This window comes from Perna viridis, chromosome 7 (assembly GCF_037379345.1).
Source record: "Perna viridis isolate PV_CMFRI_1.1 ecotype Kerala chromosome 7, ASM3737934v1, whole genome shotgun sequence".
Lineage (NCBI taxonomy): Eukaryota > Metazoa > Mollusca > Bivalvia > Mytilida > Mytilidae > Perna > Perna viridis.
The window spans coordinates 16,768,939-16,793,241 of NC_142451.1; the positions used below are offsets into that span (position 1 = coordinate 16,768,939).

Consider the following 24,303-nt stretch of genomic DNA (forward strand, 5'->3'; position numbering starts at 1 on the left):
TAGTTTAAACTTTCTTTAACAGCGAAAACAAACATCAAGTTTAGGAAATATAGTAGAAAAACTCCATGTATGGCAGTGAATAATATAGGTTAATTGAATGAAACCATTTATACAACCATACATTTCCAAAATAGAATAAAAGGCATAAGTTATTAAGTAAATAGTTCATAGGTTTATTGTAGTTTACTTTTCACGGCTTTAGGCTCTCCTTCCTTTAATTTGAAGTAACCAGCTGATGCATTAATCGACCATAATGACATACCAATCATACCAAAGAACACATGCCACTGTGTCCAAGACTCTGTTGTCAACTGAACATATATTTGGGCAGTCAGAAGGCCACATATACCCTGGAGAAAAAATTGCTAAACCATTACAGTGTTATAAAGTAGAACAGATTGTCTGAATTGACCCGGTTTCATGAAGAATCTCTCGAGATTCTTTAACACAAAACTTGACCAATCAAATAACTTAAAATTGAGAATTTGATGAAAATTTGGAGGATTTGAGGAAAATCTCAATTTGATTTTTTCATGATGACACATTAATATAAACGCTATGATATACGGTAAATAGCTATAATAGTTTGGTATGTTTTGTACTTGATGATGTGTTGTATGTATTGTCTTTCTTTTCTAATGTTTTGATAAAGTTTCGTGTATTTTTGCTGTTGTTCCTTGAAAATGCACGATGCAAATATGGACGAGAGTCTTTTAATATTATTAAATAATTAAAATCAAAAATTAAAATTAATAATGAAACTTCATTTGTTATAAATATAAGCACAAACCAATATTCTTGAAGTCAGATGATATATTTTATCGGTTTTGCACTTGAAATAACAACTCCTCCAAGCTATTATCCCAGTGTTGAATACAAAGGCAGACATCATTCTAATCAATGTTTTATGTAGGCTTTCAAGATTAATGTTCGTCTGAAAGAAACAAAATAAATTTTGGTACATTATGAATATTCTATAATTCGCGTATAAGATCAAGGGGATGAAAAAAGATTATTTTGAGTATTATATAGGTAGGTTAGATGTATATAAATTAAATAACTGTTCATGATTTTCCTTGCTTAGTACCTTAAACAAGGTTCACTAAGTTTTTTGTTTTGTTTTGTTTGTTTGCTTTATTTATTTTTTTTTTTGTCTTTGGTTATAAATGAATAATCAATGGAACCAAGGTTATAGCGGTAATCAAAAGAATGTAATCCAGGGGAAAAGACCAGACATGGAAAACAGACATACACAAAGAAGATAAAGTAACTAAAATCATACATACAAAGTAACAAAACCATAAATGAGCAACTCGGACTCCACTAAAAGCTGGGAGAATGGACCAGGTGCACCGGTAGGGTAAGCGTCCTCTGCTTTTCTACTTTTCTAGAAACACCCGCCGAGTTGCTCATAAGGAGTCTCAAGTCCGGGGTAGACAAACGAGGAAAGGAAAGAATAATCAAAGGGACCAAGGTTATAGGAAAACTATGCCACATCGAATAAATCAGTTTTCATGGCGCAGATAAATACACCATAACGATCCACGAGTTCATGATGACGACCATACAACTTCTGTAGTGATGACTTCAATCTTGTAGCAACATAACCCTGTTCCAAAAGCCTATTTGTTAGTATTCTAGCGCGATACAAAAAGTCAGCGTAGTTTCGGCAAGCTCTGGCATAACGTTTGAGTTGTGATATCAACACTCCATACGCAGGTGCTGAAGGGATGTTGCCACAGATGAAAGGAAAGTTGACAATTCTGAATGAAAAGTCATCACGTTTGTCGTAAAGTTTGGTCAATAGTTTTCCTTCCCATCGATTTCTAATTGTAGGTCAAGATATGATGTTGACTTCACAGAGTCTGTAGTATTCTTTATCTCAAGTTCTTTGAGGTAGATTCGATGTATCAAATCCCCAAAATTAGTATGTTCTTTTCGTATTCTCATTGTTTTGTGCCTATGTACTTTTAAGGTTGATTATTATATTTACTTCTTTATATGACAAGTCATTTTGTAGCATTAAATCAGAACTTTATAATACCATGTCCATACCTGAAATCCTATCATTACTTCAGGGAATATGTAAAAGGATAGCCCGAACAACATACATTGCACAAAATCAGATTTCATATAAAATGCTCCTGTGTCACTCTTAGTAGTTAAATGACTTCCAAATATTCCCATTTTCAGGGCGTAAATCAAATTGCCCAGCAACCACAAAGAATCTCCATAAATGCCAAATACTAATGCCTGAAACAAAATATCATTTACAATTCAAGTACCGAATGTTATATTGTAAAGTGGTATACTGCTCATGTTGGGTTGTAGCTTTTTGTTTTTTGGGGTTTTTTTGTATCTTTTTGAGAGGGTATCATTCCTTTTGTTGTCTTTAACTATCAAGTAGTTTTTCTTGCCATTACCACCCCTGTCGGTGTGTAACTCAGTGGTTTCTTTAAAATACTGTTCGATATAGAAACTGTCAATAATTGTGGTAATTAATTAGTATATTGTACAGTATCAATTTTCGCTAGATTTAAAATAATTTGTCCAACAGTTAATTCGCACGGTACATTTTGTTTTAAAACATCAAATAGGTTCTCGACAATTCGGTGTTCGTTTATGGTATTCAAAACTTAGTAACTCATTATGTCTACGGGAGCGTTTCTTCACAGAATCGTTTTCCTTGAGATCATCCGACTTACTAATATCAATTTACACATCAGATGGGGCAAATGTAAGTAACTTGATTTCATCTAATCGGATGAGTATAAATATAGTAAGTTCTTCAGCATAAAATGTGGCAAATATAGTTATTCTAATAGTTGACAATACTCACGTGTTCGTTCCAAATTCCGGTATTTTCACCAGTCGCTTCCATATACCCATGAACTCTTGCAATAACATACAATGAAACACCCTATAAAAGTAAACATAAAGGCTAAAACCACTAATTCCACTTCCCATAGGCTTCTACGCTAATTTCACAATATCCAATGGCTTCTCTGGACTTTATCGTAACTTTAACCTGCAGAGGACTATATATCAGCATGATTCTACATATGCCAGCACATAATCCTCAGAATGGCATGTGGGGTTAGCAGACCTGCAGTGCAGTACTGGTCACCGGAAGTGAAGGGTCTATAAATAGTATGGGAAATCCCAGTGTTTTCACAAGATAGGGATATATTTAGAAATCATTATGGAGATAAGGCTTCACATTACAAGAAGCAAATTGCACCTATAAAATGTACAAAAATGTTTTTTTCCTATCAGAAACTGTTTAATTTTTTTAAATAAAATGAGAACTTTTTTCACAGCACTATGAGGAACAGGGGTAATTTCTGTGAAGGACTATTTTTGCGTACGTTCAAAATGCTCATTGGTTGAATTGGTGGTCTGTAACCTAAATTGAATACGCAGATAATATTAACTGTAATTGTTAATTTGGTTTTGAATAATCAAGTGTTCCTCACATTATCACGTTTTCTGAATTAAATTTTCATATTTAATTTCATCCAATATGCAGTCAATATACATCTGCAAAGACAACGCTTAATGGGGGTTGCTGATCTGTTTGAAAAATCAACAAGGATTTAAACAGGTTGTGAATTCTTTTAAGATTTTTCATGCTAGAACAATATTGGTAGAAAAAGAAACATGAATCAGTGCTTAAGATTTATCAGCATTTGAAATTTTGGCGGGAAAAGGATTTCTCTGGATTTTCCATAGGTTTCGTATAAGTATGATTTATTCATAGGAAACCCAGAAGGACTAACAATACTGTCATAAAAACTTCATAAATAACATTTTATAGTGTGTATAAGGAAATTAATAAAAAGAATAATGGGGCTCACTGGACAAAAAATACGTATTCTATGAAATGGATGAAACCAGAGGAGTCCAAAAATCTGACAAAAAAAGGACTGAACATGACAAGCGAACATCATTAAGCACATTCCAATACGAACTCTTATTAACTTAACGTTTTATATTCAACAAAGTAATCAGACAATGAGTAAACTGTTATATTTAGATTGTATTTATTTTTTTTAGTTCCCCGCATATTTGATAAAAAAAATATCAGCAAGTCCTGATTACTGCTAAAATACAATATTCTTTATATGACACCTTTCCAAAACCAAATTACTTACAGAAAGTCTGTTGAAATTCAAAATAATATAAAATATAAAAATATTTCAAATACTATAGTATAGTACATAATTGTAGTCAACTAATATTTTAGGTCAGGGTTTAACCCTTTGAAGGGCAACTTACAGCTACTCTAGCCCACAATATCCCAGTCGTAACATTGCGGTCTGTAGATTTACGGGCGAGAGCGGCAAACGCTGTACTACTAAGAAGCATAATTCCACACATTCTATACAAGTGTAGATGTACATCATCAAGGTCAACCTGAGTCTGAAAGTATAGAAGATGAATTTATATTGGAGACAAAATACAATGTATATCACAACAAATGCATGTAATAGCAGATTGATGTAACCTGCAAGAGGACAAAGTTGATTACTGTGAAAGTACTTATATTCATGGGGTACTAACTTTCATAGATTTCATAACATTAAATTCCCGACATATACGTATTTTCGTAACACAAAACAAATTTAAGAATCTACAAAGCAACGATTTGTCTGCAATCCACAAAAATTGATTTCCCCGAATAAAAGTACTTTCACAGTTTAAGGATAGAATTAAAATATTCTTGTCGCTATTTTCCCCCTCTTGTCGCTTTTTCTAGACATCTTGATGATTCTTGTCACTTCTTGACGCTTCTATGCACCTCTTGTCGCTAATCAGTGAGACCGATACACTGCGGACTTCCTGGTTAAAGCCAGAAAGGTCTGCTCTTTTGGCATGTCAGAGGCGAATAAAGTATCTGATTTTTTTTTTTTTTTTTTAATATTGAAGACCATATAATAAACGCTTTTTAGTGAATAAGATACGAAAATACCGAACTTAGTTTGGGAAACTCCTAAAAACGCGACTCTGTGAGACTTTACGTCGCATTAAATACCGTCAAAAGGACTTTTTCCTCTAATCGTTACCTTTCTAATTGTCAGTGTATTTATTTATATATACATATACGAATGTTTTAACGTGTACTGTTGTATTTGAATTTTATTTCATTTTATTTTATTTTATTTTAATTTATTGTTATAGTTCACTACCACAAAGTCATTTTCAATATAGCTTTATGTGAGATGTATATATTTCAAATCATACAACCTGAGATATTTCCTAATAACGATAACATTATAAGTTCATGTTAAGTACAGAATAAAAAAAAATTGTCTGAACCGACCATTTGTTACTCAAGGTTGAAAAATCTCTAGAAAGTGAAGGGAGCGTTAAAATCGATTATGGCTTGTTCGGGTTTGGTCTCATGTGTCGACTGTTCACGAGGCTGTATGCCTGCCGAATCTCCAAACGCAACTTAATTATAACAGTACCGGAAAGATATAAAGCTGTAATTTCGCCGTTGGACAAGTCAATATTGACCTTCGATCATTATTTCTTTGACACGTGAGGCTCCTGGTAGCAATCTGTTCTTCGAAAAGTTTAGCATGTTTTCTATAATTTTTGCATGAAAGATCATCATCTGATGCTTAACAACTTTGAAATAACAGATTAAATTTCATTGGTCAGGATTGTTTGGCTGGAGTGAACAGTGTAATTAAATATGCACATGGCTAACAACATCAGCAGACGTTAGCAATCGTAACCAATTATATTAATAATAGACAGGAAAAAAACTTCATATCTTCATATATCAAATGTTCCAATAAAACTTGGGTGTATTACCAATATAAAGGGGTCCCGGTGTACATGGGTAAGGTAGTTTCCACTTCCCGCCCTCACTCCCACTTTCCGCCACCCAACCCACGCTTCCAGCCCTTTGAATTCTAACGTTCCTTATATCCGCATTAAAAAACGCCTTTTTCCCCGGTTCTGGTCGATTATCTCCCAGTTCCTCTGATTACTTCACGTGAATGGGTTGTTTCGTCTTACTTGAGCATCTTTTGGTGTTGAACTTAAATGTAACGTTTGTAGAGTTACACATACACAGGTTACACTCGCTAAAAAATTACATATTTATAACAACTCGGCGGTATTTTCTGCTGCTCGTGAAGTTCTTTCCTAAAAAAAACTTTCATTAGACACGCTTGTACCCAAATGAAGCATGTTGGTTATAATCAATACCTCTGTGACAATATTCATGAAAAATACTGATCGTAGAGTTTGCGTTTTCCGATAGATCGATACTAGATTAAATAGAAATCCATTACTCAAACATAAAAATGGAACTAATAGTCATATTGCACTGAAATAACAGAAAATAAGCCGACATCTCATCTTTGTAACATGAATTGAGATTTTTCCATTGTTCTTTTCCCAAATAAATATGAGAGGAAGACCAAGTATGCTCTAACTAGAAATCTGGTATGATATCTTGTCCGAAATTACAACTTTATATCTTACCGGTTCTTTCATAACTTGAAGTTGTGCCTGCAGATACGGCAGACATACAGCCTAGGGTATGGTCGACACATGAGATTATAAAAATCGGCTAAAAAGAGTAATCAAGGGAACCAAGGTTATAGCGGTAATTAAAAGAATGTAATCCAGGGACAAAGACCAGATATTGAAAACAGACATACACAACGAAGAACATAAAGTAACTAAAATCACACATACAAAGAAACAAAAGGAAATGAGCAACTCGGACTCTACTAAAAACTGGGCGCATGGACCAGGTGCACCGGTAGGGTAAGCGTCCTCTGCTTTTCTAGAAGCACCCGCCGAGTTCCTCATAAAAAGTCAAGTTGAATAAATCAGTTTTCATGGTGCTGATGGATACACCATAACAATCCACGAGTTCATGATGACGACCATAAAAAAATCTAATAGAAAGGAGAAAATATAAAATTAAAGAAAAACCTAGCTGTAATAACGACATTGGATTGTAGCGCTTGTGATACCGATAGTAGATGCCGGTAATAGGGTGTGATTATGTCTCTCGAAAAAATATGATCGTTTCGACTGTGATTTGCAGAGTAAACAAACATAGCCGTCTGTGACCTTCTGTTGAACTTTGGTCACTGTCTGACCATTTCGGGTCAATGATCGGTTCACGGTTAATTTAAATAACTTACCTGACGACTCAGGAACCGATATGGGAAGAATGTTATTGTTAATCCGAAAATAGCCGTTATTATTGTGTCTGCTGATATCCATACATTCACTCCCCATGGCAACAAAATACAAAATACAAGTGTAAGAACCAGAGATGGGATATACTCCATACTTCATATCTACCGCCCGTTCAAGCAAATGTCAACGTCACCACGACTTAGGTCACTGTCCCATTACAAATATTCGACTGTTCCCGGTGATTTTCGTCACCTCCGAGGCATTAGTTCAATTCTGACATGATTAATGTTGATCTGAGTACTAGTTTTTTTTTTTTTTTTTTTTTTTTTTTTTTATTTATACATATAAAGACCGTATCCGTACGATGTTATCATTTGTAGGTTTTGAATAGTTATTACTGTAATACCATAACATCAAGGATGTTACTAGTACTATAAACAAAACCGACGTCACTTAGGTTTTGACACAACCGTTGTACTACATTTTATGAGTTTCACAGCTAGCTGCTTTAGTGCATTATTGGAAGATTTTAAGATCGGCATTTGTTTCGATGTAATTTTTCTGAATGAGGGTTTTAAGGAAAGGCGACCTTTTTTTTGTTGTTTTGTGTGTGTTTGGTTTGGTTGTTTTCTTTTTTTTTATAATTTTTTTAATAATTTATCGATGTGTAAAATCTGGCTTTTCACTCACTATATATATATATATATATATATAAGGGTCTGAAAAATTCCCAACATTAAGTCCAGCGCCCTAGACCACTCGGCCAGCTAGGCTATATAAAAATATAGCTTTCGCTGGCCGAGTGGTCTAGGGCGCTGGACTTAGTGCAGGCGGTGTTGCCATAGATGTCACAGCGGTACGAGTTCGAGTTCCGCGGAGGGAACGACAAAAATTTGCTTCGCAAATTTGACAGTTCTAACATCGTTGGGAATTTTTCAGACCCTTCTATAAGTTTACGTTATCTTCCCTGTATCAATTTGATCCGATGGAGCAGTGTAGTGAATATAGTCGTCACATTCTGAGACGTTGTATAATATTGATTTGTTGTGACATGCATCATTAATTTGATCCTCTATCCTACATAATAACACCTAGATGAACTGTCTCGCACTACCATACATCGTGTACAAAGTTACAGCCCTAGAATAATCCTACGAGGAGGAATCACCTGGCCAGCGAAAGCTACATTTTTATATAGCCTAGCTGGCCGAGTGGTCTAGGGCGCTGGACTTAATGCAGGCGGTGTTGCCATAGATGTCACAGCAGTTCGAGTCCCGCGGAGGGAACGACAAAAATTTGCTAAGTTCACGTTATCTTCCCTGTATCAATTTGATCCGATGGAACAGTGTAGTGAATATAGTCGTCAGATTCTGAGACGTTATATATATAAAGGTCAGAAAAATTCCCAACGATGTTAGAATTGTCAAATTTGCGCGCGCACAAAGTCCAGCGCCCTAGCCCACTCGACCAGCTAGGCTATATATAGAGTGGTCTAGGGCGCTGGACTTTGTGCAGGCGGTGTTGCCATAGATGTCACAGTGATACGAGTTCGAGTCTCGCGGAGGGAACGACCAAACTTTGCCTGTCACTACAAAGCAATTAGACTGGTGTTTAAGGAAAGCAGGGAACGCTTACCCTACCGGTGCATCTGGTTTACCCTCCCAGTTTAAGTGGAGTACTGGTTGTTCATTTTGTTTTTTGTTTTTATTATTATTATTATTATTATTATTATTATTATTATTATTTTCTGTGTGTATTCTCTTACATGTAGTTAATCTGTATTATTTGTTGTGTTTCATGTATGTTCTTAGTCAAGTCTTTGCTTCGCCCCCTTTCAAGATAAGTAATATTCTGTTCCTTGGTCTTATCATAGTCTCTTCATTTAAGTCCTATTAGAACCCAAAAGCTTATTTATTACATACATCGACTGCATTTCTACAATATAATATAACTATATTTCATGGCGTGAAACATTTCGGAAACCAAGAGAATATTACAGTTTTTTCATAATAAATTTATTTAAAATATACATTGTCTTCGTAAGTTAACCCTACAACCATTCAAAGAAACCTAAATTTTCCAGGTCTTTTCTGAACTGATCTTTTTCAACAGATGTACACGCCCTCATTGGGGACCTAGGAGGGCCCATTTCAAGTCCACTAAAAGACATTATCTGTTTTAATGCTGCAACATTTCCTCCCATTACATCACCTATAAAGCAAAAAAGACTTCGCCTAAAAGACGATGAAAATCTTTAAGAGTCAGTCTCTGTAAGAGTAATCAAGGAAACCAAGGTTATAGTGGTAATCAAAGGAATGTAATCCAGGGACAAAGACCAGACACGGAAAACAGACACACACAATAAAGAATATAGAGTAACTAAAACCATACATACAAAGTAACAAAAGGAAATGAGCAACTCGGACTCCACAAAAAACTGGGAGCATGGACTAGGTGCACCCGTAGGGTAAGCGTCCTATTCTTTTCTAGAAACACCCGCCGAGTTCCTCATAAAAAGTCAAGTTGAATAAATCAGTTTTCATGCTGCTGATGGATACACCATAACGATCCACGAGTTCATGATGACGACCATAAAACTTTTGTAGTGATTACTTCAATCTTGTGGCAACATAACCCTGCTCTAGAAGCCTATTTGTTAGAATTCAAGCGCGATACAAAAAGTCTGTGTGGTCTCGGCAAGCTCTGGCATAACGTATGAGTTGTGATATGAACACTCCATATGCAGGTGCTGAAGGGATGTTGCCACAGATGAAAAGAAAGTTGACAATTTTGAATGAAAAGTCATCACGTTTGTCGTAAAGTTTGGTCTATAGTTTTCCTTTACCATCGATTTCTAAGTGTAGGTCAAGATATGAGGCCGACTTTTCAGTGTCTGTAGTATCCTTTACCTCAATTTCTTTGGGGTAGATTCGACGTATCAAATCCCAAAAATTAGCATTGTTTAAAGATAATACGTCATCTATATAGTGGAAACTGAGATTAAAGGATCTAGCTAAACGATATTCTTTCTTTCGGATCAGATCAGCTATAAAATCAGCCTCATAAGAGTGAATGAATAGGTCAGCAAGTAGAGGAGCACAATTTGTTCCCATTGGAATGCCGACCGTTTGTTGAAAAACGCGTCCACCACACTGGACAAATATGTTGTCGATTAAAAATTCCAGCATTCTGTAAACATCTTCTTCTGTATATTTGGATGATGATTTGGAATTATTTCTTACAAAGTATGAGGAATCAGGCATTGGGTGAAACATGGTATGAAAAAAACATCATTTTGATAGAATATAAGTGTAATTTGACTATTTGCACCATCAGAATCAAGGACAATATTTACCGTAACATGTTGCTGCAATGAGTTATAATTTCATTTAAATGCACAGTAGAACATTTCAAGGGCAAATTACCTCATTTTTCTAACATTCTATTGAAAAATTTCTGAGCAAAGTCAGTGATGCAGAGATCAAATAATGGTCTTTTCAGTTAAAAAGCATTGTCAGATAGGTGGGATTTTGACATGCATGTGTCTGATTTTTCCCGTTTTTCTTGATTCTTACAAACACTTTCACTTAAAATAACAAACACTAATATCGAAATAATGCATGTAGTCGTCAAATCTAAAATTTAAGACTATTTATTTTAATTTTGTAATTGCAATTGCAACTACTTTTTTTATTATACATGATAAATCAGCAAGTTTTCTTAAATTTATGTTAAGGCAATTTTCTCAAGTAGATAAAAATTAAAAACTACTAACCATACTTGTACATGACCTTGCATAACCTTTGACCTTTCATTTGTTCTTCTCGTGCTGCTTGGAGGTTACCCTCTTTTATCAGTGCTAGCATTTTGTGGTACACTTTAGGCATGAAGTTGTACAGACTACCAACAGCTCCGTGGGCACCCATAGCAAATCCAGCAACAAATTGCTTAACGCAAAGAAAAAGCGGATAAAAATAAGAAACTACAAAATAATTTTTAAAAAGAGGTCACAAAGACAAGCCATCGTGTGATAAAGAATGTGTAAAAGTTTCATCGAATTCAATTCAACGTTTTGAGAGGAGTTGTGGATTAGAACTGGGGACGGACGCTCGGACGAACGGGCAGCATGATCCCTATATAACTTCCTGGTGTTCAAGCAGGGTATAATAAAATGTAACCATTTTTAAAAATGCATCAAATCAAATGACAAGAATGTTATTTTCAGATATCAACTTAATTTCCAAATGATTAATGTCCAGTATACATACCATTAAGCAGGTATGAATTAACCTTTCTTTGACTTTCACTTAATTTTCATTTAGTTCTACAATAAGATGCTGGTAGTACTTTCGATTACAAGTCTCTTTTTTCAGATTTGAGGTCATATTTTACGAACTAAAATCGATTACCAATATACTTGCACATACATGGTGATCTTTGCTCGTTTTTTTTTCAGTGGAGTAAAACGGAACTAAGATACTAAATGGCAACAAAAATTCATTACAGAGAAGGGCCTTGATTATTTTTTTATATATTAATGCTTATGAGACGATTACAGAAATTACGACGTTTGACGAGTATTTAGTACATTAGTTATTAGATGGAATGGATGAATACTGCACAGTAACTTAAACAAATGAATGTGTTAAAGGAGAATAAGAAAATTAATACAACAATACAAATAGCTGTGTGTTCATCTTTATATAAGTGTGCACCTATTAGTAGTTAAGTACATGGAGTAGTAACATCACGACAGAGTTATGTAAGAACTCTAAACTCGGTTTTGGTTGAGTTTGTGCGGTTCGTTTTTCATTGTGTATTTTCATATTCCCTTGTGAACGGATTTTTCTCCATGTGTTGGGATTTTGGTTTTCCATGTGTTATCTTATCCAAGGAGCCCTTCCTTGTTGAAACATTTGACAATGGTAAATGCCTAATAAGTCAAGGCACATCCAAAGGGGCTTGATCCCACCCTTAAACATGCAATCCGATTAGTATCGGGCTGCATATTTGATAGTGGGAGCAAGCCCGTGTGATACATGTAATGTAGTAGTAATTACCTCATCACAGCCATAAACAACATTCACTCCGTTAAAAACAATTCCAATTAAATCCACTAAATCTTTGGATGAAAACTTGATGCCTAAGAAGTTTGGAATTTCCGCTTTTGCTCTCTTTGAGAAATCTTCCATATTCACTGGAAACATCGAAAATATATACAATAGTACTATGCTAAATGAATATATTTATCGAAAAGTTTATACTGAGAGGCGATTTCGAACTTTTAACCGATTCATTACACCCTAAATTATCTTCATGATACAAATTTAATGCAGGAAACACATTTGATATGGTTGCCTGAATATAGCTGCAGTATTGCTGCTCGGGCGTTAAACCCCAACAATGTATTTAATATGGTGTATCTAGTATATAATACCACAAGAACGGATAATTTTACTTTCCTCTTTCCTTTACTTTTTTACAGTATATCAACCAAATTTAAATTTCAAATCAAGATACAGTGAGAAAATCGACATAAATGGTTTGCCTGTGATGTTCAGATTTTTGATTGATTGATTGATTGATTATGGTTTAAATTCCTATGGCAGATATTTCATGTATTCCAGAACGAGAAAGTTTGCCAATCGAACCAGCTGTCACTCTATCCCTAGATAACGCGCGCTTGGTGGAGAAGCAGTGACTACCAATTTTAAAGTGACTTTGATATGACTCGGTCGCTGTTCGAAAACGCCCTTCCTCACTCGAGAAGAGCACGCTGCCATGAGACCACCGAAGCGGTTTTCAGAATTTACATGTACATATCTGGAAAAGAATTAACAGACATTCAATGTGTTTTTTCTCTATCTCTCAACGCTGGTGAAGATAACTTACGTTCAACTCCAGTCATACCCGGTAAATGGTAGTATATAAATGGCAGCTTCGGCGCACATTTAGCTATTTCTGCGCAATGTTGTACTAAAGCCTCTGAAAGAGGGAAACGTGAATTTGTAAAGGTCTTATACTGTTTTCTTTACATTGTTTGACCTTTGACTATGATAAAATTGATTTTTCTGTTTCTTCAGTTTAGTTTTTATATATCGACGATTTTCGACCTCAAAATATACGTTGTATAATCTATATAAAAACCGTCACGCCACATATAAAATCAACTCCGAGATATACAAAACTTACCAAGAAATATAGTGTATAATTAAAATAAAAAGTATACAACCAACCAGCAGAGAAATTCAATGTTGAATCTCAGAAACTAAGTTTTAATATTGCATTTTTTGTTTGTTTGTTTATTGTTCTGTTATAATACAGCTAATGTATTAACCAATTTGGAAGGAAATTTTTTTAAGGTCATGCCGAACCGCATGGTACTGCAATCTCTCCCGCAGACCTATAACCGCTTCCTGCTTTACTATGCATTACTCCACCAGCTTATATGCTCTGTTAAAGGATGCCAAAAAGTTAACAGGACATGAGCAATACTCATTACAAATCTGCAATGTTGTTTCTGTTGTAATTAACTGATTTACATTTAGAGGCGGGTTTAGCACTGAGTGTGGCAGAAGTGTAAAGCTTTAAATAGCGAAATACAATGCAAAACACGAAAGTGCGCCAATACAGGATTTAGCCGTCCGGTACGTCATATTGCCTTGGTTCAAATCCATATTGGCCTAGGCCTATAAGACGTATTGGACTGGTTAGTCAATAAAGGTATAATTGCGTAAGGTTTTCCATATTGGCTGAATTATTGATTCTCGGCTAGCAATATTGGATTGAGGCTACTCCTCAGTCCAATATGGCTAGCCTCGGACCAATAACTGAGCCAATATGGAAAACCGTATGCAATAATACTATAAAATTACCCTCTGTGCAAGAGATAAATTAAAACAAGTTTTAACATTATGTGTCTGTATAACTCCCGCCGTATCAATCGAATTTGTGGGTGCTGGCCTCTGTATAATACAGTTACATTTGTAAGTGTATTATACTGAAAATACACTACTGAAAATCCATATTGGACTCCACCAGTACGGTTTCTAGCACAAAGTGGACTCTTACAATATCATCTTGTAATGTACACTAAACTGTATAATAGCCTGCTTGCATTATTCTTCGTTAAACTTGCAATGATATATTTTCCTATTTAACTCGGCGGGTGTTTCTAGAAAAGTAGAGGACGCTTACCCTACCGGTGCACCTGGTCCATGCTCCCAGTTTTTAGTGGAGTCCGAGTTGCTTATTTACTTTTGTTACTTTGTATGTATGATTTTAGTTACTTTATGTTCTTTGTTGTGTATGTCTGTTTTCCATGTCTGGTCTTTGTCCCTGGATTACATTCTTTTGATTACCGCTATAACCTTGGTTCCCTTGATTACTCTTTCACATGTTATATGCATCTTTTGGTGAAAAACAACCTATATGTCGATTGCATATTTTTGTCAAAATCACAAGCCTGAAACAAGACAAGATTTATGCGTTCTAAGTTGATCAAATGGTGTGTACGATTGGCAAGGGATTTTTATGTACCTATTCTCGTTGGTTTGAAGAATAGAGATGGCAAGGTAGCAAAACCGTCGGCACCTGCTTCCATCGCATGCTTTGCCTACAATATAATGATATTTAAACTACACACATACATTGTCATAAATAAGCCACATTGCTACATTCGTGAAGTTCAATTAAGCCTACAAACGTAGAGTCGCGATGCGTAAACTAAATTCTGTACAAATACACGCCACGCGTCAGTTCAATAATGACTGTCTACTGCATTTACACAACAAATATATTGAAATCCAGTTTCTGTTTTTTTTTAATTTTAATTTTTTTTTTTTTTTTTGGTTGTTTGTTTTTTACCCGGTTACATATGTATTGTATGTATTTTTTATTGTTTTAAAAATTAAACTGATGTAAGAGTAATCAAGGGAAGCAAGTAAAAAAGCACAAAATTCCAGCATTTTGTAAACATCTTCCTCTGTATATTTGGAAGATGATTTAGAATTATTTCTTACAAAGTATGAGGAATCTCTACCAAGAACTATATATTTGTATCTAGGTGTACCATCTTTTTTGGAAAAACAACGATGTATAATGTTTTAAGTCGGGATTTTAACTGAGTATGGGGAAGAGAAGTATACAGTGTTGAAAAATCATAGGTTTTAATGCTATTATATTTAGATAATAGTCTTGAACTGATTGTCTCCAAAAGAACTTTCGAATTTTTCAGGATCCACATTGAATTAATACCACTACGGGAGTAACAAGTGTTGTGGTAGGACTGCATACCCTCTTTGACAGTTGTGAGTATAGAAGTTAAAATTCTTGAAAGAGGTTTGGTGTTACATTTTGCAGATCCAGCTATGAAACGTTGTTTGTATGGATTCTTGTGGAGTTTAGGAATCCAGTACATAGACGGTAAATCACAATCATCGTCCATGGTAGAGAGACCAAAAGAGGATAGCACAGATTTATGGTTTTTGTTATGATATATCCATCAGCATCATGAAAACTGATTTATTCACGGGTCATAGTTTACCTTTCCTCGTTTGTCTACCCTGGACTTGACTTTTTATGAGCAACTCGGCGGGTGTTTCTAGAAAAGCCGAGGGCGCTTACCCTACCGGTGCACCTGGTCCATGCTCCCAGTTTTTAGTGGAGTCCGAGTTGCTCATTTGCTTTTGTTACTTTGTATGTATGATTTTAGTTACTTTATGTTCTTTGTTGTGTATTTCTGTTTCCCATGTCTGGTCTTTGTCCCTGGATTACATTATTTTGATTTCCGTTATAACCTTAGTTCCCTTAATTACTCTTCCACAATCTCTTCTTTGGAGAGTGTGTATCAATATAGGTCTCATCACTGGTGTTATTTTCTACGTCTACCTTTGATAATAAACATTGGATGTAAAACTTTTTGCAGACAAAAACAATGTTGTTTTGGGCTTTGTCTGCTGGTACGACAACATATTTGTCATGTATAGTAGACAATGTAAGAAATGTCTTTTAAGAAACTTATTTCTTATTTCAGATCATTATGTAGCACATACCAGTTCTTGACTCTCTATCACATTAATACAGCCAACTTGTACTATGACTACCAATCTGTAGATAGAAAAACAAATATGGAACTAGCGATAATTGACATTTCACATATGAAGGCAATCTATTACTCGAGCTTTTGAATAAATAAAGGTATGATAAAAACAAATAACACCAAAGTTGATCTAGTGATATCGCTTGCGTTAAATTATTTCCGAAATAAGGTTGTTTCTCCAGATGGAAGTTTCCTAATTTGACCAAAAATATAAAAAAAATAATCTCAATTGGAAGTCAAAAGATAAGATATGGTGTTTCTGTTCAAAATTACAATGATAAACGTTAATGTTCTTTGTACCCTCTATAAAATTTATTACTTCAACTAAATTTCTAGGTTTTGTACGGTTCCCAATTTTACAAAATGACGCATATTTTCCCAAAAAAAGGATGGGGTAGTTTTGAAAAAGACCAACAATATCACTGGTTGATCATTATAATGTTTCACGTATTTGTAGTCAGAAATGCTTGTTTCATAGAACTCATGATATTTAAAAGTTCAACTTGGATCAACAGAGTATTCCTTTGAAAATACATTTCCTAGCAATATAATTAGATTTGTAACATTGCTTCTGGTCGCTTTGTTTCCTTCGAGTAGTCAGTGAGTCAGATAATCCGAAAGTAAATGACGTTTTGAGTAGGAACCAAAGAAGGATTGAATGCATTACAAAACAAGTACTTTCAAAAAAGATAGCCGACGCAGTAAAATTTTCTTCTTTTTATTTCTTAATATCTACATTTCTTGCAAGAAAATAACACATGGCACGCAAATGCAAAATTTCGATACATTTTTTTTTTTCAAACGCCACTAAGTTATCAGTATTTGGCCAATCGGGAAACAGAATTGCGATCAGGTGACATGCGTTTCCATAGAAGAGCGTCCTTAAGGTCAAAGGGTAAAAAGTAAAACTATACCGACTACGTCGGAATAAGTTCTCAGTAATGTCATTATTTGTTTTTCTTTAATGGTATCCAAGTATGTGTGTGATATATTCAAAAAGATTTTCTATAACATAAACCTATTTTTGGAAACTGCAATCCATTTTTCTACGACAGCTTTACGTTCTGACATTGTCAATGATTTTCCTTCGCTAGTTGTCCCGTTCACTAGAAAGAAAACAATGTCATAATTGTACTGTTGTATTTTACTAAATTAAGTTCGAGATAGATCTCCATTATTGTGGAATTAGGTTAAACACTAGATCGTCTCAAAAAAGGAATATTGTGTATAATAGTGCTCCATCCATTATCAATTCAATGAACTTCAATTCAAATGAATTTTACTATAAACATTTACCTTGTCAAGTTGTACAGACCTACTGTAAAAGTGCCTAAAAGCTTGAATGTTCTATTAGCGAGTCGCACAGTCTCAACATAGCGGGGAATAATAACACAGTCAACATTCAAAAGCATTGCGTCCTGCTTGAATGAGGTATTCACATGGAATGTAAAAATAATACTTTAAAAGTAATATATGTTATATAATTTTTTATACTGAGGGTCATATGTAAGCACATGAACCAGTTTTGTCCCAAAGTATAGATGGACTTCTACCCATTTTATATTCGGGGCAATCTAACGATCCAGACGCTGACGAATGTTGTTCATTCCATTTTTTTTAATCCCGTCGCCGTCATTTGACCTTTTATTGTGGTTTTAAAATGTTATAATTTTTTTTTTACTTTTTTTTATTTCATTGTCAACTTACCATAAATTTCTTTGATGTTGCTCTTCAAAAGGAATTCACAATAGGGTTCTATTTGGTCGAAGTTTACGTCGCTGAAATTGAGTATTTATGTAATGTTACTTGCTAGACATAAAATAACAGTAAACGCATTTAAATGAAGATTTTGTTCAAATATAAAGTAGAAGATATCGCGCTTTTGTTTTAACGAACATATAAATTTTATTGGAGGTCTTTAAAAAGTGTATTTAAAATACAAACACTTATTGATAAACATATGTACTTTATCTTCCTCCTAGTAAAATGAAACTATATTCAAAGTAAATTGACTCCAACTTTTTTCACTTTTTACGGCAATAGTATGATGCCGACCATAGCTAGCTGTCCCGTTCACTCTTCTTGGGTGAACTGAGTTAGACATCTCAATCATTGAAAATTTCAGAATAGGTTGAGGTCGTTTCTTCCCCAAATGCCTCTTATCTTTTTTTATAAACCATTGAACACCATCTGTCTTCTGACCTACTGCAATATATGCCCGAATAAACAAGCTTGACTTCCATGTATATTAATATCTTACATTATAAATTTAACTAAAATTATTTTCTTGAAATACATGTGGAGACAAAAGGAATGTGAAAATAATTTCATTTACTAGAAATCATTAAAGAATATACCCATTTTAAGGAGATAGGACTAGGGTAAGGGACATAACTCTTGAAATCAGTGATATGCTTGTATCATACTCAATTTCACAAAAGCCTATCAAGCTTTCATTTGAAACAGAATGAAATGAATCCTTGTTACTTTGATGCTTACATGAGATTGATATAATATGCTGAATATAAACGCTCCTATGATTTGCAAGAGTTATGTCCCTTACCCTAGGTCTACCTCCTTAAGCGAATTATCAATTCAATATCCTACTGCATGTACATGTATCAGAACTTATCTTACCCATTTTCTTTCATTGGTGTAAAAACAGCGGGGACCAGACCTTCCAGCCATAGTTTCTTTTCCTTAAAACAGGTTTTAAGCGTTTTGTATTTTAGTGTTTACATAATTATGTGTCTTGCAATTGCATATGCAATTTAATATTCCTGCGGTATTCTTTTCTTAAATTTTGATCGCTCAACTAAAATGTGTAGATGTGTTTAACTGATTGTCTCAGTGTAGTTAAGGGTCCACATACCAGGTATTTCTTGCATTTCAGAACGAGAGCGCAGACCCTGTTTTGTATTATACTACCACGGTGAGCAGACTTTAAATATGCACGCTCACAGAAGCAACAATCCAAAGTAGCATGTCATCCCAATGAAACACATTATTCTGACCCGGAGGCAACGTGTTCAAGGGCTTTAATCGCTGTGTGCTTAGTGGAGAAAGTGACTACCCAAAATGTCTTTGCCTGGATGGGGAACGAAACCACAATCACCTGTCACTCGGAGAGCATGATATACCAGGTGACCACCGACGCGGGCTTTGTGTATTTTTCTTACTCCTTTACAAATTCGTTTGTTTTCAATTCGAACAAACTTTTGCCTAATGTTCCACTTTTGCTAAAATGTTTGCCTCAGTTTTCTAAACTTCCTTTGTATTTTGCCTCAGTTTTCTAAACTTCCTTTGTATTTTGTTTCAGTTTTCATAAGGTCTTTTCCTTGACTTCCTAGTTTTATATGTATGGTTACCATTTATGTTGCACGAGGTTAAAAACAAAAACAACAACTCTTAAGATAAACTTATCTATTACAGCGAAGATAGAAAAAATAATAATGACACACTGAATTTAAAAATATAAATAAGCATTGTTCTTTTCAACAATGGTGAAGTTTTATTTCAAGATACGAATCCCACGATTACCATGAGAAACTTCTTATATACATGTACGTGCATCTTTCTGCAGGTGACTGCAATCAATAAATTTTCAAGTACGATTATGTGAAAAGAGAACTTCAGTAGGGAAATGTAGATTTGCATTTCATGGTGGTAAAAAAGTACTCATGGGTGTTTTACTTACGGTAGACATTATAACACTAGTATCCAATATTTATCTTGACTATACAGGATATAGTTATCAATTAACATGATAAGACAATCTATTCATATTGTATCTATTGTATACATGCAGTCATTTTCATATTTACATTATATAAGTAACTTACTGAATGTGTACATGTAGGTAAATGAAAGAGTCCTCAAGGGAACCAAGATTCGAGCGGTACTGAACAGGGAAAATAGACAAACACACACACACACAACAAAGAACACAAAAAAAAACAAAATAACACGTACAAAGAAACAAAAGTGTACGAGCTACTTGGACTCTACTAAAACTGGGAGCATGAACCAGATGTACCGGTAGGGTAAGCGTTCCCTGTTTTTTTTTTCTAGAAACAACCGCTGAGTTGCTCATGAAATATCAAGTCCGGGGTAGTCGAAAGAGAAACGGAAAACTATGACACGGTGAACAAATCGGTCCTCATGATGCAGGTGGATACATCGTAACGATCCACGAGTTCATGATGACGACCATAAAACTTATGTATTGATGACTTCATTCAATTAGCAACATAACCCTATTCCAGAAGCCTTAATTGTAAAAAGTCTAGGCACGGTGCAAAGAGTCCGCGTAGTTACGGCAAGCTCTTGCATGATTTATGAGTTCTGATATGAAAACTCCATACGCAAAAGTGCTACATTACCATAGACCAAGGTTTAATACAGGGAATGCTGCATCGGTGTTTTAAAGATTTCGAATTTGCGCTAAGTACTTCTAATTTCGGTAAATACGATATAGTTCGGGTCAGACAAGTCTAACAACTGGGTTGATGAATATCTAAAATATGTGCCGGGTGTTCGAGATATACATGTAATTCCTAATCCATGCTACTCATTTCTAATTATGCTCATATTTTATTCTTGATTTTAGGTTAGTTAGACAGTGCATGTGTAGGAATGTACATATATACCTTTTTAGTGAGAATGTTAATTCAGGAAGTTATTATATCTGAATATTGCAGTAATAGTTCCGTGGATGGTATAATAACTAAGACTAGAGAACCTATAATCCCACACAAAAACATTTCAAAATAACTTCAATAAAGCTCTTTATATTCAAATTAGTTTTAATAAGACTGTCGAGATTAACATTGTCGTATCATATGAAGGTAGCTTGGTATGTTTTCAAAAAGTAAATTAAGACATGTTGCTGGTGAGTCAGGGTTCATCGGGTACAAACAAAAATAAATGGTCGATAATGGGTTTCCAGAATTTAGCAATTACAAAACTGTTGCAACTTGATATATAGTTTTTGGCATACAAATTCTGATTCACAATTTTTCTAATCATTGAACTTTTGAATAAATTAAGAAAAGTAAATAGTAGTGAATTTCCAGGCAAAAAAGAGTGATACCAGTAAATGAATATGTCTAAAAAAAACGTCAATTGCATTTTTTATTAAATATGTATCATTTTTATTAGTATTACAATTAAATCAATCATAGCTTCAAAATATTGATTTTTTTTCTCTTAGTATGCTATAGTCGACGGTTGCCAAAACCACCCTTACAATAAACATTATCGAGGACAAAATTTGTACCTACTAGGGTGCCAATCATCAACACATTTCTCTCTACCATATGGCTTATATACCCCATACCCCAACAAGGGTACTGTGAACTATGTTTTCGGCTAGTCCGAATTTCCTCTGATCTGCAATCATCCTCTTTTTATTAATTTAGATCGAAGATTAGAAGTGATATAGCAGCCGCCTGAGCCTATAAATTTGTAAGGCCTGTTAGCATCGGAAATTATTTCTTATATTCCGCAAGAAAATAGTTCCAATGACATACGTATACCCCGTTTAGATACATTAATATTAACACTTAAGTTATACTAAACTATCAACTGTTACTCCAAACTGAACATGCTGATTTGATTTGAATTAACAATGATCAAATTAAAAATAGTTGACCTCTAACTTCTTGTTAGTACCCGTTGTTCATTTCTATGCATTTGTCGTTCACATTCGATATTTAAGTTGTCTACACATGTAAGACACATAAGCCCTATGAGATTATATTTATCTGCGATCATAGAAAGAAAATATAAAGAGACTTGATGAGTCAACATCGCTGTTATCTGCAATCATATAGTAAGAAAATATATAGAGGCATACCAAGTCGAAAGCGCTGTCTTTATAAATAATTATCTGCTATCGTAGAAAGAAAATATAAAGAGGCATGCTGTGTCGAAAGCACCGTTTTTACATTTCATGTATGGTGGATCAATATATTAACAACAAGGGGCAGTAATTTCGATAAAGAAAGATGTTCTAGGCTATTATCTGCTTATTTTTACTAAATTCTACATATACTTATAAGAAAAAGTTGTCATAACCGCTGATACTGACCTGATGTATCCGTCACCGTTTCGTGCATATCAGAACAACAGCTTTCATTGAAATGGTGCCTTTCTTTGCATTAGACCGTTATGTCAAAAGAGTACGTTCTATTATGTATGGCCACAGCTGACATTCATAAAATTTCGTATATATATATATATATATATTCCTCAGAACGAAAAAAAAGCAAACAACAAAACAAAACCGCCGAGTCAACGAACTAAAACTGACAAGTAGGTAGAAAACAAAGTGCGTTCTGATCATATTAATCTTAACAGATTTATTTTTAGTACGGTTATCGCCTGGTGGCATTGGAAGGAGATGACAAAAAATAAAACTTTGCTTAGACGGTGGCAAAGTAATTTTTAACATGCAATTTTCCTCAGAAATAGTGTAATTGTATAAGTCTGCGGTCTGGTGTTATTGCTATCGGTAATAACCATTCGGTTAATTATTTTCCATCGATTTATCTCGTAATGTATTACGTACCTTTATTTAAGAAAGTTAAATACTGAATATTACAAATAAAAAATTTGTTTCTGACACTGTATCAACCCAAGACTCCTATATCATCCCAAGGGCAACCGGCCCCGCGGGTTGATATAGGTCGAGGGTTGATACAACATGTGATAAGATTTTGATATGTCATGTTCATTATATCATATATTTAAACCATACTTCAAGTATGGTCTGTAAAGGTGTGTGATATATGGTAGACGATATAGGGTTTAAACAAATACTTATACTACATATACAAAGAAGTTATATTTTTATCATATATTTAGATTAAAATATAACTTTTTGAATATGCATTATAAGTGTTTGTTTTAACTCTATATCGTCTATCTTATATCGCATACCCTATATCACACCCCTAGACCTGTATATCACATATCCCATATCGCACCCCTTCACAGAACATACTTGGAGTATGGTTTAAATATATGATATAACGAACATGACATGTTAAAATCTGTATCATATGCTGTATCAACTGGCGATCTATATCACCCAGCAGGCCGGTGGCCCTTTGGGTGATATAGGAAAGAGTAATCAAGGGAACCAAGATTCTAGCGGAAATCAAAAGAATATAATCCAGGGACAAAGACCAGATACGGAAAACAGAAAAACACAGCAAAGAACATAAAGTAACTGAAATAATACATGCAGAATAACAAAAGTAAATGAGCAATTCGGACGTCTCTACTAAAAACTGGGAGCATGGACCAGGTGCACCGGTAGGGTAAGTGTCCTCTACTTTTCTTGAAACACCAGCCGAGTTGCTCATAAAAAAGTTAAGTCCAAGGTAGACGAAAGAGAAAAGGAAAACTATGACACGTTGAACAAATCAGCTTTCATGGAGAAGATTGATACAACGTAAGGATCCACGAGTTCATGACGACGACTTTAAAACTTCTGTAATGATGACTTCAATCTTGCATCAACACAACCCTGTTCTAGAAGCCTAATTGCAAGAAGCTTAGTCTACGATACAAAAAGTCTGCGTACCTACGGAAGGCTCTGGCATAACGTATGAGTTGTGATATGAAAACTACATACACAGGTGCTGAAGGGATGTTGCAACAGATGAAAGGAAAGTTGACAATTCTGAATGAAAAGTCATCATGTTTGTCGTAAAGTTTGGTCAATAGTTTCATTTACCATCGATCTCTAAGTATAGGTAAAGATATGAGGCTGACTTCACAGTGTCTAGTATCCTTTATCTCAAGTTCTTTGGGGTAGACGCGAAACTAGGACTGTTTAACGATAATACGTCATCTATAACCCAAAAGATCTTAAGAGTCTTGGGTTGATACAGCATGCGATACCGATTTCCACACGTAGTATTCAGCATGTATTAATATTGACTAGTTAACACAATTATGTCCTAGTCAATACAACGAACACCAATCCCGTTATATTTCTATTTGTGTATGACCAATGATTT

At 34.7% G+C, this 24,303-nt stretch overlaps 2 protein-coding genes across 4 annotated transcripts; both read right to left on the reverse strand.

The window, feature by feature from the left end:
• LOC148611557 (uncharacterized) lies at positions 1-7,395 on the reverse strand. Its single transcript, XM_088592215.1, has 6 exons — positions 7,176-7,395; positions 4,279-4,422; positions 2,840-2,920; positions 2,056-2,253; positions 791-934; positions 1-350 (listed from the first exon to the last, which is right to left on the reverse strand). The coding sequence occupies exons 1-6, from the start codon at positions 7,323-7,325 to the stop codon at positions 174-176; spliced, it is 894 nt and encodes a 297-aa protein (XP_088448341.1). The 5' UTR covers positions 7,326-7,395; the 3' UTR covers positions 1-173.
• A 1,735-nt stretch (positions 7,396-9,130) lies between these two features.
• On the reverse strand, positions 9,131-20,069 carry LOC148611558 (N-acetylneuraminate lyase A-like). Of its 3 annotated transcripts, none has more exons than XM_088592216.1 (10): positions 19,971-20,063; positions 18,911-18,972; positions 17,981-18,051; positions 17,292-17,379; positions 16,227-16,281; positions 14,713-14,788; positions 13,066-13,158; positions 12,234-12,370; positions 10,949-11,120; positions 9,149-9,384 (listed from the first exon to the last, which is right to left on the reverse strand). In XM_088592216.1, the coding sequence occupies exons 1-10, from the start codon at positions 19,977-19,979 to the stop codon at positions 9,224-9,226; spliced, it is 924 nt and encodes a 307-aa protein (XP_088448342.1). In that variant the 5' UTR covers positions 19,980-20,063; the 3' UTR covers positions 9,149-9,223. The 3 variants fall into 3 exon arrangements, with proteins under 3 accessions (XP_088448343.1, XP_088448342.1, XP_088448344.1); XM_088592218.1 differs by having other exon boundaries at positions 9,269-9,407; positions 19,971-20,065; XM_088592217.1 differs by lacking the exon at positions 13,066-13,158 and having other exon boundaries at positions 9,131-9,384; positions 19,971-20,069.
• Between the last annotated feature and the right edge of the window lie 4,234 nt (positions 20,070-24,303).

Coding starts and splice junctions, on each gene's coding strand:
- LOC148611557 (XM_088592215.1), bottom strand. CDS start 7,325: ATGGAGTATATCCCATCTCTGGTTCTTACACTTGTATTTTGTATTTTG. Junction 4,423..7,175: donor ATCGGTTCCTGAGTCGTCAG/GTAAGTTATTTA, acceptor CTATACTTTCAG/ACTCAGGTTGACCTTGATGA. Junction 2,921..4,278: donor TATTGTGGGCTAGAGTAGCT/GTAAGTTGCCCT, acceptor TTACTTTTATAG/GGTGTTTCATTGTATGTTAT.
- LOC148611558 (XM_088592216.1), bottom strand. Junction 13,159..14,712: donor CTTCAAACCAACGAGAATAG/GTACATAAAAAT, acceptor TCCCTCTTTCAG/AGGCTTTAGTACAACATTGC. Junction 9,385..10,948: donor CAAGGTCATGTACAAGTATG/GTTAGTAGTTTT, acceptor TTTGCTTTATAG/GTGATGTAATGGGAGGAAAT.